Source organism: Littorina saxatilis, linkage group LG2, assembly GCF_037325665.1.
Source record: "Littorina saxatilis isolate snail1 linkage group LG2, US_GU_Lsax_2.0, whole genome shotgun sequence".
NCBI classification, from domain to species: Eukaryota; Metazoa; Mollusca; class Gastropoda; order Littorinimorpha; family Littorinidae; genus Littorina; species Littorina saxatilis.
The window spans coordinates 58,429,913-58,446,485 of record NC_090246.1 but is presented as its reverse complement, the minus strand read 5'-3'; the positions used below and the strand labels follow the sequence as shown (position 1 = coordinate 58,446,485).

Sequence of the window (16,573 nt, the reverse complement as noted above, 5' to 3'; positions counted from 1 at the left end):
TTTTGGTATGGAAGCAAACCTGTAGGTTGGGGCCTCTGCCTTTCAGGATGCCAGGACTACAAAATGTGTGTCTTGGGACACATTTAGCTTAAGATTCCAGAAGTGGATCTGTGCTGTGCTGGGTCTGCCGCAAGCACACTAGAACCAGCTCGCAACAGTTGAGGTGAACAGATTGGTGACCAAGACCATCATCGGTTTCTCTCCGAGTGATGGGTGTGGGCGGAGAAAGTCTCCCAGACTGAGAGCATTCTCCCTTCTGTAGCGGATGAGACTAGACATCTCTTCCTTGAGAGTATCACAACCTTCAAACACGTGTGTGAGGTGTCCAGTCTTGCCACACTGACAGACTACCTTGTCCCAGTAGATGCGGCTGCTGACCGTGCGCAAGCGACGCAACAGGCTCATGGGTCTCGGGGGGAGTGGGAGGTGGTGCCCTTTCCTATTGTAGGGGAGGTGTATCCATCCTCTCTCTTCACATGTTTGTGACAGTGTCTGCTCTCTTTCCTCTCTTTTTAGCTTGGCTAGCAGCAGTTTGGCTTCCTGGCAGGAGAGCCGAATGTCTGTCACTGGCATGGTTGACATAGCCGCTGCTTTTGCAGGGCCCGGCTTGCAACGTAGTACAATATATTACCTTACTGGGAGAATGCAAGTTTGCAGTGACAACAGTAACATATTAAATTTAGAAGTAATTGCGACAAAGTTACCCAAAAAAAGCGCTAGCACACACAGAACAACAAAATGTGATGAAACATCAAACCTAAGAAAAGCAGCGTTCAATGTGCAATGAACTGCAAACCATTTACACAGCAGCAAACATGTGACGCTTTCTGAAATTTCGGTCAATGTAGCGATATTTTCTTTTTACCAGCTCGGCGCTTGAATACACTTTCTTTGTTTTCTTGCGTAGCTGCTCGCCATTAGTAATGCAAGAATCTACAGCTTGGTGAAGGCAGAAGGCTAAATGCGGCAAAACAAAAAAAGTGGCTACATTGACCGAAATCTCAGAAAATATGACACATGGGAGTGAAACAAACACATAAACACAGCATTAAATGAGCAAATAGTGTGCACAGTACAAAAAAAAGTTTTACACATCAGCAAATAGGAATGAAAAAGTAACCCAGTGGTAAATATACAGTGGGTTCTGTGAACAAGAACAAATCATATAATTAGGAAAGAATAAAACAGCGTTAAATTGTGCCCTTTTCTGAGATTTCAGTCAATGTGGACAGTCTGAGAATTCAATCAATGTGCAGGGATGTTGCTACAAATTCATACCTATAGGACAAATGTCCTGAGTTCTTCAGCATCAATAGGACATTTGACTGCTTTCAGAAAGTGTAATAGGACATTATGAATTTGCGCCAAACAGCTTATTTCAGAATACAGTATTTATTGAGCCAAGTGACATTAAAAAACATTTAAAGCACAATGAATTTCGCGTAGTGTTGATAAAATCACGCACACACACACACCCACACACACACACACACACACACACACACACACACGCCCACACATACACTGACATACACACCAACACACACGCGCCCACACTACAGCAGTCACGATCACACCATCACACGCAGGGCAGACATGAGGTAAAACAAATGACAATCATCTATTAAAAGAAAATGTACAAAGTGTGGTCTAAGATGCTGGTGGAAGGGTCTACACAGAATACAATTCCATAACACATTCCATGGAATTGTTCCGAAGTCATGCGCCCACACGCACACACACACACACACACACACACACCCACGCGCGCGCGCGTCAGTGTGTCTGTGTGTGTGTGTGTGTCCCTCTCTTTCTCAGTCTCTGCCTGTCTGTCTGTCTTTGTGTGTCTGTGTCAGCCTGCCTGTCTATCTCTCTCCGTCTCTCTCTTAACGCCCCCCCCCCCCCCCCCCAAGGGGACTCTTGCATGTGTGGGACAGAACCGAGTGCGACACCGGTTAAACAGATCATCTGCGCTGTCATTACAGCACTTACAATGTGTGGGGGCAAACATGGGAACATGGTAAATATTGCTGCAAAGGGACTTCAGTTGCTTCAGAGTTAGCTGTTTTATACCCTTTCCTTTTTTCATAGCATGTGGGGAAGCTTTCTTTCGGATCCTGTTTTGATGTGATACACACACGCACAGAGAATAAACTTTTTATGAAATAAGAAATAAAAGGGACAATTTTCACTTTTCAGCGAAAACCTACACACGGTCCTTTATTGTTCCTTCTGTGCGCCCAACTAGACGCAAGGAGTGAAAACAAACAAACAGAAAAACAAACAGAAGCAAGCAAGCAACCAAACAATCAACAAACCAAACAACCTGGAAAAACACAAAGGCAGCAGTAAAAATGTAGGCTTTATGTATTCTTCACTTTACACACAAGAAAACTACTTTGCCTGCTTGATAAATCGATTAGCATTTAAATCAAATATGAGGAGACACCAATAGCAGTGGTTGAACAATTTTGAAATATCGAATAATGTTTTATGCTCTCGCAGTAGGTGCTGCACTTATGATATTTACCATAACGAAGCTCGTGATTATACATTTTTGGGGGGGGTAAAAACACAAGAAATGTAATTCATGTTATTAAAAAACAAGTCGCGTAAGGCGAAATTACTACATTTAGTCAAGCTGTGGAACTCACAGAATGAAACTGAACGTAGTCCGCCGCTAGTGCAAAAGGCAGTGAAAGTGACGAGCCTGTTTGGCGCGGTAGCGGTTGCGCTGTGCTTCATAGCACGCTTTACTGTACCTCTCTTCGTTTTAACTTTCTGAGCGTGTTTTTAATCCAAACATATCATATCTATATGTTTCTGGAATCAGGAACCGACAAGGAATAAGATGAAATAGTTTTTAAAACGATTTCGGAAATTTAATTTTAATCATAATTTTTATATTTTTAATTTTTAGAGCTTGTTTTTAATCCGAATATAACATATTTATATGTTTTTGGAATCAGAACATGATGAAGAATAAAATAAAAGTAATTTTGGATCGTTTTATAAAAAAATAATTTTAATTACAATTTTCAGATTTTTAATGACCAAAGTCATTAATTAATTTGTAAGCCTCCATGCTGAAATGCAATACCGAAGTCCGGCCTTCGTCGAAGATTGCTTGGCCAAAATTTCAATCAATTTGATTGAAAATTGAGGGTGTGACAGTGCCGCCTCAACTTTTACAAAAAGCCGGATATGACGTCATAAAATACATTTATCGAAAAAATGAAAAAATACATCTGGGGATATCATACCCAGGAACTTTCATGTCAAATTTCATAAATATCGGTCCTGTAGTTTACTCTGAATCGCTCTACACACATACACGCACACACACACACACACACACACACACACACACACACACACACACACATACACACACACACACACACACACACACACACACACACACATATACACCACGACCTTCGTCTCGATTCCCCCTCTATGTTAAAACATCTAGTCAAAACTTGACTAAATGTAAAAAGTGTGTTTACAGGTTTAGAAGGCAGCTTGTGTGATACAGTGCCAGTGACAATCATGTCATAGGAAAAAAGCCTTTGCTGTCGATATCAATGATGATTAGGCTCACAATAAATATGACACTGAAAGAAGGATTTGACGCTTATTGCTTCAGTTAACCTTCACGATGATGACGATAATCATTGAGCTATCTGGTGGCGAGGATGACTGACTATGGTTAGGAAGAAGACGTCGATTCAGAAAGAATTACGCCAGGTTCCACCACCGATAATGTTGACTGCAATGACAGTAATGTCGCAATAAAGACAACAATGATGGCAGCCAAAGGCAGAAGAAACAAGAAAGCTTCATCATCTCTCCTGAGAAATGTGGGTGTGGTGTAACCATGTACCACTTTAACCGGGAATTTACAGTATTTTACCGGTACAAATACAAAACTACCGAAAGTGAAATCAGCAACTGATCATAATTATGCTACATACCAGATTAAATTATGTTCGACCGGGGTTTCCCCCCCCCCCCCCCTGAAAACGCATCGCAGTGTAGTTGCTTAAATTGTTTGTTTATCGTTTCAATAATTTATATGTGTGTGTCTAAAGACTGACCCAGGGGTTCATGCGAGACTGATTCAGCGTTGATCTTGTTCTAGGTCTGCTCTTTAAAATCTAATCACATTCAAAGCATTCCACAGTAAAACATGTCAGTGTTTTTAGACTTAAATTTAACTGTTTTTGCGCAACAGTCCGACCGGTTTTTGTGACAGACAAGATTCGTACCTAAACAGAAACATCGGTTTGTACAATGGTTTGCGCGACCACTGTCAGTACATGGCAGTCATATAAAGAAGTAACAGGTATACAAAATATTTTCTTGCAAAAATATAAATATTCAGATGTTTTTACACGGTGGGTGTTTTTTTCAGTGCCTGTGCCCCCTGGCCAGCGCAGACGGGTGGCAGATCACGACAGTGGAGGGTCTGGGGGGCGAGAAGGAAGGCTACCACCCCATCCAGAAACGTATCGCAGACTTTAATGGCACCCAGTGTGGCTACTGCACGCCTGGCATAGTCATGGCCATGTATGGGTAAGTGACAGAAACACCAGCAACCCTGTTTGTGTAAACACCGCTTTCCCTTCCTCTCACACAAAAGTTCAAACAAGTATTTGACAAAAATGTTTGAAATTAAAAAAGACTGATCGACGTAAGCCACAAACGACCGTGAAGCTGTGCTGATCTGCTTCGTAGTTGTTACTTACAGTAAAAAAACACCGTATTATTACTCAATTAATTAATCAATAAACTAATTGTATTGTAAAGGCCAGGGATGGCACGGAGTTTTGGTCAAAAAACGTGTTTTATTTTCTCAGCATTGTTAGGTACTTTGAACACCATAGAATCATTGTTGCGAAGAAATGTTGTCGTCGTCAACCTCTTTCTCGCAATAAAGCGATCATTTTCAAAAAAACATTTTGACAACTTTTGAAGCTGTTTTCTCATAATCGTTTTTTGAACATAAGCACCGTCAATGGGAACTATTCGTCTTCGAGACTAATTGTTGAATCTTCTTACTTTAAAAAAAATTCATCACAAATGATGTTTCTGCATACATGTAGTAACAGAGAGACTTTCTATGATTTATCGAGGAACATTTTTAGAAATTCTGTCAAACTCAAAGTACCCACACAAAAAAAAAATCCGAAATTTATTTTGTGCCTGTGATATCTACCCAGGGAACAAAATCTGTTCATAAATATGACAAAGTTGCTCTGTTACTGGATCTAAGGGTCTGTTTATAGTGAAATTAATCACACTTCAAAGTTCTATCTTTATTATTCTGGAAGATGAATGTGTCACTATTAGGCCCTACTACATGTTTCACCCTAAAAAGTCGCAAACAACGTCATTTCTTACCCATACCTTTTTCAAATAGTACTTTATAGGACAAAAAATATACTTTTTCTGAGTTTTTTTTTATCGAGGACCTTGAAAAAAAAAAGTGAAAAGCTTTCCAAAGAAACAAATCTTAATTTCCGTGCGATCTCTGCCCTTAATACATTAATGCTCTCATTGAGAATGTGATCGATCTTCATTCTCACCCTCTGTAGAGAAATTGCTATAGCTTTGAGCATTGGCCAAGAAAAGTTGTAACAAATTAAGTGTCGGAACGATGCGACCTGAATTTTTATATCTGAGCTAAGCTTGTGCGTCTGGCAAAACAAACAAGGCTAAATTCAAGATCTAGGGAAGGTTTCGTTCTTCCGGCTTGTTCATGGTTTTTGCTGTTGCTGTTGGTGTATAAGAGTGAGTTGTGAATGTTGTCAGGTTGCTGCACGAGAAATCCAGGCCCACGGAGCAGGAGGTGGAGGACAACTTTGACGGCAACATCTGTCGCTGCACGGGGTACCGCTCCATTCTGGACGCCATGAAGTCCTTCGCTGCTGACACCAGCATCGAGGGAGGGGGCGTCATCGACATTGAGGTAAAACTACAACATTCATCTTCGACGCATGCTTTATTCAAGTATAGTGAAGCCAGGAGTCAAGTCCATTAAAACTTCGTTGCTTATGAACAGTTACATGAACATTTATTTGATTGCCCCATGACCCAACATTCAATCAGTTGTTACATGACTTTCAATCAATTTTTGTTTTTCGTACATATTTTCCGAAGTAATTACCTTTTTAGTTTACTTGTGGCACGGGTATAGCTACAAGGAATATATTTACGTCACCTAGGTACAGAAACTGTTGACATTGAAACATTCTTACTGTATGGTCAAATTTAAACGGTCAGACCTCATAATCACGGAATTAATACATATGGACACGTGTGTATTCTCCCTGAGCAAACCTTTACACCTGTGAATCGTATATATTATCCAAAATTTGTGTGTGTGTGTAGAATGAAAGGCTTGTCCATTCAATGCTCCGTTTTGCCTCAAGTGCTTTCTTTATTTTTTATTTTTTTACAAAGAGTAAGTGTACAAACTGAATTCACGGTGAGCTTCCTTTTTATATTTAGTCAAGTTTTGACTAAATATTTTAACATCGAGGGGGAATCGAAACGAGGGTCGTGGTGTATGTGCGTGCGTGCGTGTGTGTGTGTGTGTGTGTGTAGAGCGATTCAGACTAAACTACTGGACCGATCTTTATGAAATTTGACATGAGAGTTCCTGGGTATGAAATCCCCGAACGTTTTTTTCATTTTTTTGATAAATGTCTTTGATGACGTCATATCCGGCTTTTCGTGAAAGTTGAGGCAGCATTATCACGCCCTCATTTTTCAACCAAATTGGTTCAAATTTTGGTCAAGTATTCTTCGACGAAGCCCGGGGTTCGGTATTGCATTTCAGCTTGGTGGCTTAAAAATTAATTAATGACTTTGGTCATTAAAAATCGGAAAATTGTAAAAAAAAATAAAAATTTATAAAACGATCCAAATTTACGTTTATCTTATTGTCCATCATTTGCTGATTCCAAAAACATATAAATATGTTATATTCGGATTAAAAACAAGCTCTGAAAATTAAATATATAAAAATTATTATCAAAATTAAATGTTCCAAATCAATTTAAAAACACTTTTATCTTATTCCTTGTCGGTTCCTGATTCCAAAAACATATAGATATGATATGTTTGGATTAAAAACACGCTCAGAAAGTTAAAACAAAGAGAGGTACAGAAAAGCGTGCTATCCTTCTTAGCGCAACTACTACCCCGCTCTTCTTGTCAATTTCACTGCCTTTGCCATGAGCGGTGGACTGACGATGCTACGAGTATACGGTCTTGCTGAAAAATGGCAGCTACTTGACTAAATATTGTATTTTCGCCTTACGCGACTTGTTATTTTATTTTTTAGAAGAAGTAAGTTTACGAACTGTTTCTGCATAGCGCTCACTTACTGTACAGTTGTCTATATTGAGCTTGTCTATTTCTGTTGGTTATTCTATTATCCTAGGATCTGAACAAAAAGCTGTGTCCTCGTACCGGCGAGCCTTGCACGGACGACCACTCTGCTGCCAACGGTGCCGACATATGCGGTCTGCACGTGCAGATAGGGGGCAGCCAGTGGTTCAGACCCACCTCCCTCACAGAACTGGGCGGCGTCATGAGAAACGCCAAGGACAAGAAAATGCGCCTGCTCTTTGGAAACACCTCGACTGGTAAGCTTATTGAAGGGGAATAGATGATGTATTTTTTCTTCTTCTTCTTCGTCTTCTTCTGCGTTCCCGACGCCATGCTAGACTCAGTGTCAAGTTTGTTGATGCAATATACAGTCTGCAGTTCGTCGCAGGAACACCGCTGATCCGGACCCACAGTTTCTCCTTTAAGTCCACCATCTCTGGCCAGAGCTCGTTTCTCAGGTCAGCAGAGGTTGGGCATGTCTGGAGGACAAGTACGTTATGAGGCCTTGACATGTCCAACCTTTACTTAACCTTAACCTTAACCGACCTGAGATGATGTTCGAAAATAATTATGTATGGTTTTTAATGGCGGGGGTAGAGTTGTTCCCCTTCCATACAGTGAGTCAAACAATTGACGATGGTATTTGGATTCAAACGATCATAAATTGCTCCGATGCGCATGTTTTGCAGTGTTAACTTGCTATGGTTCCCTTTCCTTTCAATGATATGCAAATTACTGAAGCTCACTATTCGCTGTGACACTATGATCGTTTGAATCGATATGTCAGTGGTGGTTGTTTGGCTCAGTTGTGTTTCGATGAGGCGCAACTCTTCTGCAGCCAATGAAACCCCGACAGGGTTATTTCCAGAGTATTGGTATTGTACGTAGCATGCAATTCTGTTGGCAGTTGTTCCAAAAAGTATTTACGTCTGTTCTTTTTACAATTTTTTAAAAAGAAATTATATCAATGTTTCCGTAGGTCTAGAATTATTCTCACGTATGATTGCAATAGTCGTGTTTGACATCACTAGTGGCGGTCTTTCATGAAAGATAAACACTTTACATTAGTACGAGCGAATGCTTCACTTTTTGTCTGCCTCAAACAAGTGTGATTGGCGTTTGTTTCAGGAATCTTCAAGAACGAGGGGCCGTTTGATGTTTACATTGACATTCGGGAAGTTAAAGATCTGTATGAAATAAAAGTAAGTGAACATGTTTCCTTTTAATTTAGGAAGAGTAACTTTACAAACTGAATTCACACGCAGTAGAAATCGACAATATTCAGCTACTTCAGACAGTATGATGAGGATTAATTGTATTCTTCTAGAAGCAGCGAAGAACTATGTGATACTTTTCATAAGGACTTTTCTCTGAACATGTAACCCTTTAAAAAAAAAAATAAAAAAAATAAAAAGAAGAAGAAGAGATCTATACTCACCAAGACAAAGACAGCGCAATTCCAATATCAAATGTTCGCCCATGGAGGCTTCTTTTTGTCTGGACGTGACATTGTGCCAACGTTTAGCAACATTCATTGCAGAATGAGTTCATCATATCTGTACACGTTTCTCAATTTTGCTGAATAGGAGACAGAAACGTCCGTGAAGTTCGGCGCCAACACCTCCCTGTCCACGTTCATCAAGAAGCTGAAGGAGCTGAAGGACAGCCAGCCAGGCTTCCACTACTTCCCGGCCCTCGTCAAACACCTCAAGCTTGTGGGCAACGTCCTCATGAGAAATGTGAGTGTTACCGTGTCAATACTAAGTAGTTAAGTAAAAGGGAAAAGGAAGGGAAGAGGTAAAGGTTGCAGGGGGTGTATCGGTGTTTATGGCGCGCCGTTTGATACTAACTGTACTTATGTAGAGTTTTTCTAGCAAAACTCGACTTAAGTACAGTTAGTATCAGACGGCGCGGTGAAACTCTACATAGGTAGAGTAAAGACACTCTTCATCCGTAGAGTTTCTGGAAACCTGCACGGAGAGCCCTTCAGGAGAGTTTCTGGGAAACTGGATACTTGGAGCCGGAAGTGACATGCCTTGGTGACGGTAGGGGTGGAGGGTAGGCTTGACAGGCCGCTTTTGTAAGAATAGAAACATTTTTCTCTGGATTGTAAAGAGTTTTGAGTACTTTAGACTGCCTTTATTATATACGTTGTAAGCTTCTGCTAAGTACGGTGTGATTCTGAATGCAGGCGGCCAGTATCGCGGGCAATCTGATGATCAAGCACAACCACCACGACTTCCCTTCTGATGTCTTTGCTACCACCGAAGCTCTTGGAGCCAAGGTCGAAATTTACGGTAAGTCATTTTTTTGTTTGTTTGTTTGCTTAACGCCCAGCCGACCACGAAGGGCCCTAGTCAGGGCGGTGTTGCTTTGACATTTAACGTGCGCCACACACAAGACAGAAGTCGCAGCACAGGCTTCATGTCTCACCCAGTCACATTATTCTGACACCGGACCAACCAGTCCTAGCACTAACCCCATAATGCCAGACGCCAGGCGGAGCAGCCACTAGATTGCCAATTTTAAAGTCTTAGGTATGACCCGGCCGGGGTTCGAACCCAGGATCTCCCGATCACGGGGCGGACGCCTTACCACTAGGCCACCGTGCCGGTACGGTAAGTAATGCTGATTCATTACAATACTATTCTTTGTTGGGAATCCTCATACCTCAGACAGAGATTGGAATTTTGTTTGAGTAATTAAGTGCAGTTCTGTAAATGAATGTGCGATGGTTTTGTATTCGTAAGATATTATCAATGTCTCATTGACATGTTATGTGCATAACTAGGATTGTTGGCGTACTTATGGAGATTTGATGCTCATAACACACCATTGATACATTAATTAGTTAAACTGATACATAGGTTCAAACGGTCTTGACCAAAGGTGGACATGATGAAAGCCAGTTTTATCAAAAGTTCTGATTGGTACGGCTTCGGTCGATCGACAAGTGGCATACAGACCAAAAGGACGGGTCTTCCCCAACGTGTATGTGGCAGGACGTGTTAACATCAGAATCAAGAGATCGTCCTCTTAAAGAAGACAAGAGGGTATTCATTGTATAAATATTGAAAGTTACAATTGTTTTCTACAGACTCCAAGGACGGGTCTCGCCAGACGTACACCGTGCAGGACTTTGTGCGACGTGTCAACATGAAGGGTAAGGTCCTTGTCTCCCTGGAGCTGCCAGCCCTCGACACGCTCGATACTTTCCGCTCCTACAAGGTCACACCACGATCACAGGTACAGTCCCAACTATGTATTTGTCAAAGTACTTCGTTGGCATTACATTGAATGATTGATTTTTTTATGGTCATGCGTTAATAATAAGTTCCATGCTCAATGAATTAGTAAATCTACTTGACATCATGAATAATGTGCTGAAGATAGCTACAGTTTGTGCTAGAGCCTTAGAGTACTAAATGTTCTATCATCCTATACAAAGCATCCATTATGTTGCATCTGCGATGTTGTTCAAAACGAATTCAGTAATGGTTTAATTTCACTTTGTTTTGCAGTTGCTATTCAATATAACAATGACACATCTTTTTTACATACGATTTTCAGAACGCCCATGCCTACGTGAACGCTGCTTTCAAGCTCAAGATCTCCAGCGGACGTCAGATTCTTGGCAAGCCTTCCATCGTCATTGGTGGAATCAGTAAAACCTTTGTAAGAATAACATTTTGACCTTCATTCTTCAAAGGATATATCATTATCTCACACGTAATATCTCATATAAATACCATGATGTACCAGAAAATAAAGACTCGACCACATGTAAATCTACATAATTGAATTGGATCAATCCAGAGGATATTCTTAACTGGGCATATTTTGTCATTTGTGCCATTTTTACTGGAGAAAGCTTTTTCATCTGTTCTACAGTTTCACGCAGAGAAGACAGAAGACTTTCTTAGGGGAAAGGAAATCAAGGATGCAGTTGTGAAAGGTAACATTTGACTTGTCTTAATGTTTCGTTTTTCATTCTGACGTTTACACACACACGCACACACACGCGCGCACACACACACACACACACACACACACAACACACACACACACACACACACACAAACACACACACACATGTTGTGTTATGCGTAGCATACATTCAAAGATTCGACATAAAACACGGAGTCTTCGTTCCATGTGCTCGTATCTTTATGCAGGAAGCAAGCGAGAGGAAGTGGGGAGAGTAGTCTCCCTGTACATCGAATAGCCTGGTGCTCACAGTCACACTGTTGCGCAATAACATAACATCCCTCTTTGTTTAAAGAAAATTCGAGCGCTTAGTCAAATAAACAAAACTCCGAAATAACAGTCGAATTCGAAACGATTTCCGAAACGATACGCGTACGCGAATTCGACACGACATTCTAACGACGGACGAGCTCGAAACGAATTCAAAACAATACCGACTTTGAGTATTAAGAGTCTGTATAATGTTCATTTCACTGCTGTTTCCGTACACGCGCTTCGAATCATTTATCGGCGATATATACAAAGTCTTTCATCTTGGGGCACTTGACTGTACGGCCAGATCTGGTGCTGACTGGGATCTTGCTGGGGCTAGACGGCTTCACCGGAGCCTCTGGTTGATGTCGCTGCGGGGTCATCTTCGCCGGCGGCTGTGGCGTAGTGGTGGTCTCAGTAGCTGTAGGGCATGGTGTAGGTGGCGGTTGCTGCGGGCGATTGCAGGCGGAGTCAGCTGATGGTTCTGGGCTGGCGCTCTCAGCAGTCTTCTTCAGGTGGACTCTGTTCCGACGGTACAGCGAGCCGTTGGCCTGTATCTCGTATGACCTATCATCGAGGCGCTTGGTGACGACAGCTTTCGTCCACTTCTTGTGGCCTAGAGTAAAGGGCTGCATACGTACAGTGTCGCCTTCTTCAAGAGGGGGTAGGTCTTTGGCTCCTTTGTCGAAGTTTGTCTTCTGCTTCTTCTGGTGTGCACGCAGCTTCTTCTTTTCGGCGTCTAAGTCTACCTTTGGTTTCAGGAGTGTTGCTGTTGTTGGAAGCAGTGTTCTGGTTCTTCTGTTGAAGAATCGCTGTGCTGGGCTAGTCCCGGTCGCTTGGCTAGGAGTGTTCCTGTAGTTCAGTAGAGCAAGGAACTGGTCTCCTTCTTTGTTCTTCCTCAGCAAAGCCTTTGCAGTCTTGACTGATGATTCAGCTTTTCCGTTTGCTTTGCTGTTATAGGGACTTGACGTTCTGTGTTCGAAGTCGAAAGAACGTGCGAATTCTTGAAAGTTCTCCGAGGTGAATTGTGGACCGTTGTCACTGACTAGAATGCATGGGGAACCATAGCGGGCAATGTGTGCTTTCAACTTCTTGATGATGGTAGAGGAAGTAGTGTTCTCAAGTCTATCAATCTCCCAGAAGTTGCTGAAGTAGTCAGTGGTCACCATATAGTCTTTCCCGTCGAGTTCGAAGAGGTCGACGCCTACCTTCTCCCACTGACGAGAAGGAAGTTCATGTGGCATGAGAGTTTCTGGCTGATTGGCGCTTTGGTAAGTGTTGCATGTTTCACAGGTTGAAATGAAGTTCTTAATGTCTCCCGACATGCCGGGCCAAAACAGACACTCTCTGGCTCTCTTCAGACATCCGTCAATTCCAGAATGAGTAGAATGAACAGCTGTCTTCATCTCTCCACGCATAGACTCAGGAACGACGACTCTTTCTCCTTTAAAGATGAGTCCATCTTGAACTGTCATTTCGTCACGAAAGTGAAAATAAGGAGTGAGGGTGGCTGGTAGATCGTTTCTGTCGTCAGGCCAACCAGTCATGATGGTCGTCTTGAGAAGCTGGAGGTTTTCATCGTTTTCCGTCCTGGCCTTGAGCTTCGCCAGTCTTTCCTCCCGGATGGGCAGGAAACTCACCATATTGACGAACTCAAAATCCTCTTGACGGCTGGGGGCATTGATGTATGCTCGTGAAAGCGTATCAGCGAGGTGCATCTCTTTTCCTTTCTTGTAATGGACAGTGATGTTGTAGTTCTCGATTCGTAGCATCATACCTTGGAGTCGCCGAGGTGCGGCAGACAAGGGTTTTTGGAGAATGGCTTCTAGAGGCTTGTGATCGCTTTCTATTTCAACTTGGCGCCCAAATGTGTACTGGTGGAACTTCTCCAAGGAGAACACTATGGCCAGCATCTCTTTCTCGATTTGAGCGTACCTAGTTTCTGTCTCTGTCAGTGCTCTGCTGGCGTATGCGATCGGGCGGCCATTCTGCATCAAGACAGCACCAAGTCCGGTCTGACTTGCATCACATTGGATTGTGATAGGTTCTTCAGGCTTGTAGAAGGCTAGCACTGGAGCTTCTGTCACTAGCTTCTGTACTGCTTTGAACGCTTTCTCATGAGTCGGTGTCCAGGTCCAGACCACATCAGTTCGAGTCAGTTGTCTGATGGGTTCCAAAACGTCAGACAGTTTCGGCAAGAATTTTGCCAGGTAGTTGACGAATCCACAGAAGCGTCGGACACCTTCCACGTCTTCTGGTTCCGGCATCTTGAGCACAGCCTCGACCTTCTCGTGGTCGATCTTTAGGCCGTCCCTCGTCACGAGATGACCTAGGAATGAGATTTCAGCTCTGTTCAGGTCCGCTTTTTCTCTGTTTAGCCTCATTCCTACTTCTCTGCATCTCTGAAACAATCTGTGTAGGTTTCGGTCATGGTCTGCTTGAGCTGTCTCATCATCGTCTCCCTCTCCATAGACGATGATATCGTCAGAAACTCCGATCACGCCATTCAGTCCTTCTATGGCTTGATCCAGTCGTTTCTGAAAAAGTTCACTGCTGACGCAGGTGCCGAATGGTAGTCGTTTCCATCGATAACGACCATACGGAGTCTGAAACGTCGTCAGCAGGCTGGATTCTTCGTCCAGATGTACGTGCCAGTATGCGTTGCTCAAGTCGAGTTTGGAGAACACACGGGCATGTGCTAGCTTTGGTAGGATGTCCTCCAGGACAGGCAGAGTGTAGTGTTCCCTTTTCAGTGCTTTGTTAAGCGGTCTCGGGTCAATGCAGATGCGTAGACTACCAGATTTCTTCGTGGCGACTACCATCCTGCTACACCAGCTTGTAGGCTCTTCAACGGTTGTGATCACTCCACTCTTAGTCAGTTTTTTCAGTTCTGCCTTCACCTTTGACTTCATGGCAAACGGCACTCGACAGGCAGGTGAGATGACTGGTACCACTGTATCATCAACTTCAAGATGAACGACCCCAGGTAGACTTCCTACACTGTTTTCAAAAACATCAGCAAAACTTGCGAGTTGGTCTTGCTCAACGTTCATGATGCTCTCGAGGTTCTCGTAGTGTACGGTGATCAGATTCATATCCTCAGACGTTTTCTTCCCTATTAGCGGCATGAGGTCTTCATCAACTACTACAAACTCAGCTGTGTAGTGTTTCTCATTCTTTGGGTTTGTCAGTGTCAACTGTGTTTTCCCCAAGGGTGTAATGACTGTCCCGTCGTAAGTATGTAGCTTCGTCTTGGACTGAGTCATGAGCTTGGTTTTCTTCACGTATTTCTTTGGCATGACATTCACGCTCGCACCCGAGTCAATCTGACAGACTATGGTTTTCCCATCCACTGTCATCTCAGCTTTGATGATTTTGCTCTGGCGGCATCTGCTTCCATTCACTGCAAGCAGAGTTTCATCTTCACTACTGTCAGTTTCATCAAATCCAACTGCATTCACTTTCTTTGGTTTTCTGTGTTTCGCAGTTGCACACACCACTCCGAAGTGATTTTTCTTCTTGCAGACCTTGCAGGTTTTCCCCCATGCTGGGCACAGTTCTTTTTTCAGAGGGTGCTTCTGTCCACAAAACTTGCAGTTGTGGATAACTTTCCCGAAGTTCCGGCTTTGGTTTTGCTTCTGAGCTACACTGCATGCTTCTGCAGTCTCATCTTCCCTTTTCAGGGTCCTTAGTTGCTGTGATGTGGCTTCTGCGGCCCTACACATGTCGATGCACAACTCAAGGCTCAGATCTGCTTCTTGGAGTAGTCTTTTTCTTGTCGAGCTGTCTCGGATTCCTAAGACAATCCTGTCTCGCAAGAGACTGTCTTTTAGGCAATCACAGAAGTGACAAGTTGCAGCAAGAGTCCTCAATGCTGCTATGTACTCTTCCACGGTCTCATCCGGCCTTTGCTCCCTCTTATTGAACATGTATCGCTCGTAGGTCTCATTCGTTTTCCCGATGAAGTGAGCATCAAATGCTGCAATGATGTCCGCTACTGTCGGCTCTTCCTCAAGGTGCATACCATTGTACACTCCTAGACCATCAGGTCCCAGTGTATGCAAGAATAGCGCTCGTTTGTATGCGTTACTCTCTGGTTCTAGCTTCGTTATGACGCAATAGTTGTTCCACATTTGTTTGAACATCTTCCAGTCGTCACCTCCCTTCTTTACGTTTAACGGAGGGGGAGGATTCACCCTGGCCGTGTGACGTTGTTGAGGTTGGTTATCACGATGTTCTGCCATTTCTCATAACGTGTGTTGTTAAGACACGAAGAAAAGTCAAAGTTCGTCAAACGATAGCTAACACAGCTGTACGACAGTCGTGGATCAGGAACTGCTCCCTACATTCGGCGCAAAGAAAAGTTCATTCCACTAGACTAGAGAGTACTCACAGAATGCCAACAGCACGTATGTTGAGCGTAGGGTTTCAAGTTACCTTGCGCTGCCACCATGTTGTGTTATGCGTAGCATACATTCAAAGATTCGACATAAAACACGGAGTCTTCGTTCCATGTGCTCGTATCTTTATGCAGGAAGCAAGCGAGAGGAAGTGGGGAGAGTAGTCTCCCTGTACATCGAATAGCCTGGTGCTCACAGTCACACTGTTGCGCAATAACATAACAACACACAAACCCGCATCACAATTGCTGTAGACAGGCGTAGAGTTGCAGTTGATTTTCAATGGAGACATATAAATGAGACAAGGATACGTACATGTAGTTGTTCTCAGTGTCAGGGCAGTACCATTATTCATGTCTTCATTGCATCTGTTGTAGAGAATCTGAGATGAATCGAGCATAATCTTTACAACACATATTTTACAGAGGCCCTTGCTCTGCTGCAAGGAGAGCTGAAGCCTTCTGCGGACCCAGTGTTGGCCCCGCCACAGTACAGACGTGACTTAGCTGTCAACCTGCTGTACAAGGTAACAC

At 43.0% G+C, this 16,573-nt stretch overlaps 1 protein-coding gene across 2 annotated transcripts in view; it reads left to right on the top strand.

Moving 5' to 3' along the window:
• Positions 1-16,573, top strand: part of LOC138959376 (uncharacterized) — a 51,874-nt gene that overhangs the window by 12,660 nt on the left and 22,641 nt on the right. For both annotated transcript variants that reach the window (XM_070330814.1, XM_070330813.1), the window contains 10 exons: positions 4,418-4,578; positions 5,818-5,974; positions 7,454-7,658; positions 8,530-8,603; positions 8,988-9,140; positions 9,593-9,698; positions 10,499-10,647; positions 10,972-11,076; positions 11,293-11,356; positions 16,466-16,566. In XM_070330814.1, the coding sequence (XP_070186915.1) occupies positions 4,418-4,578; positions 5,818-5,974; positions 7,454-7,658; positions 8,530-8,603; positions 8,988-9,140; positions 9,593-9,698; positions 10,499-10,647; positions 10,972-11,076; positions 11,293-11,356; positions 16,466-16,566 (1,275 nt within the window). The remainder of the gene's footprint in view (positions 1-4,417; positions 4,579-5,817; positions 5,975-7,453; positions 7,659-8,529; positions 8,604-8,987; positions 9,141-9,592; positions 9,699-10,498; positions 10,648-10,971; positions 11,077-11,292; positions 11,357-16,465; positions 16,567-16,573) is intronic.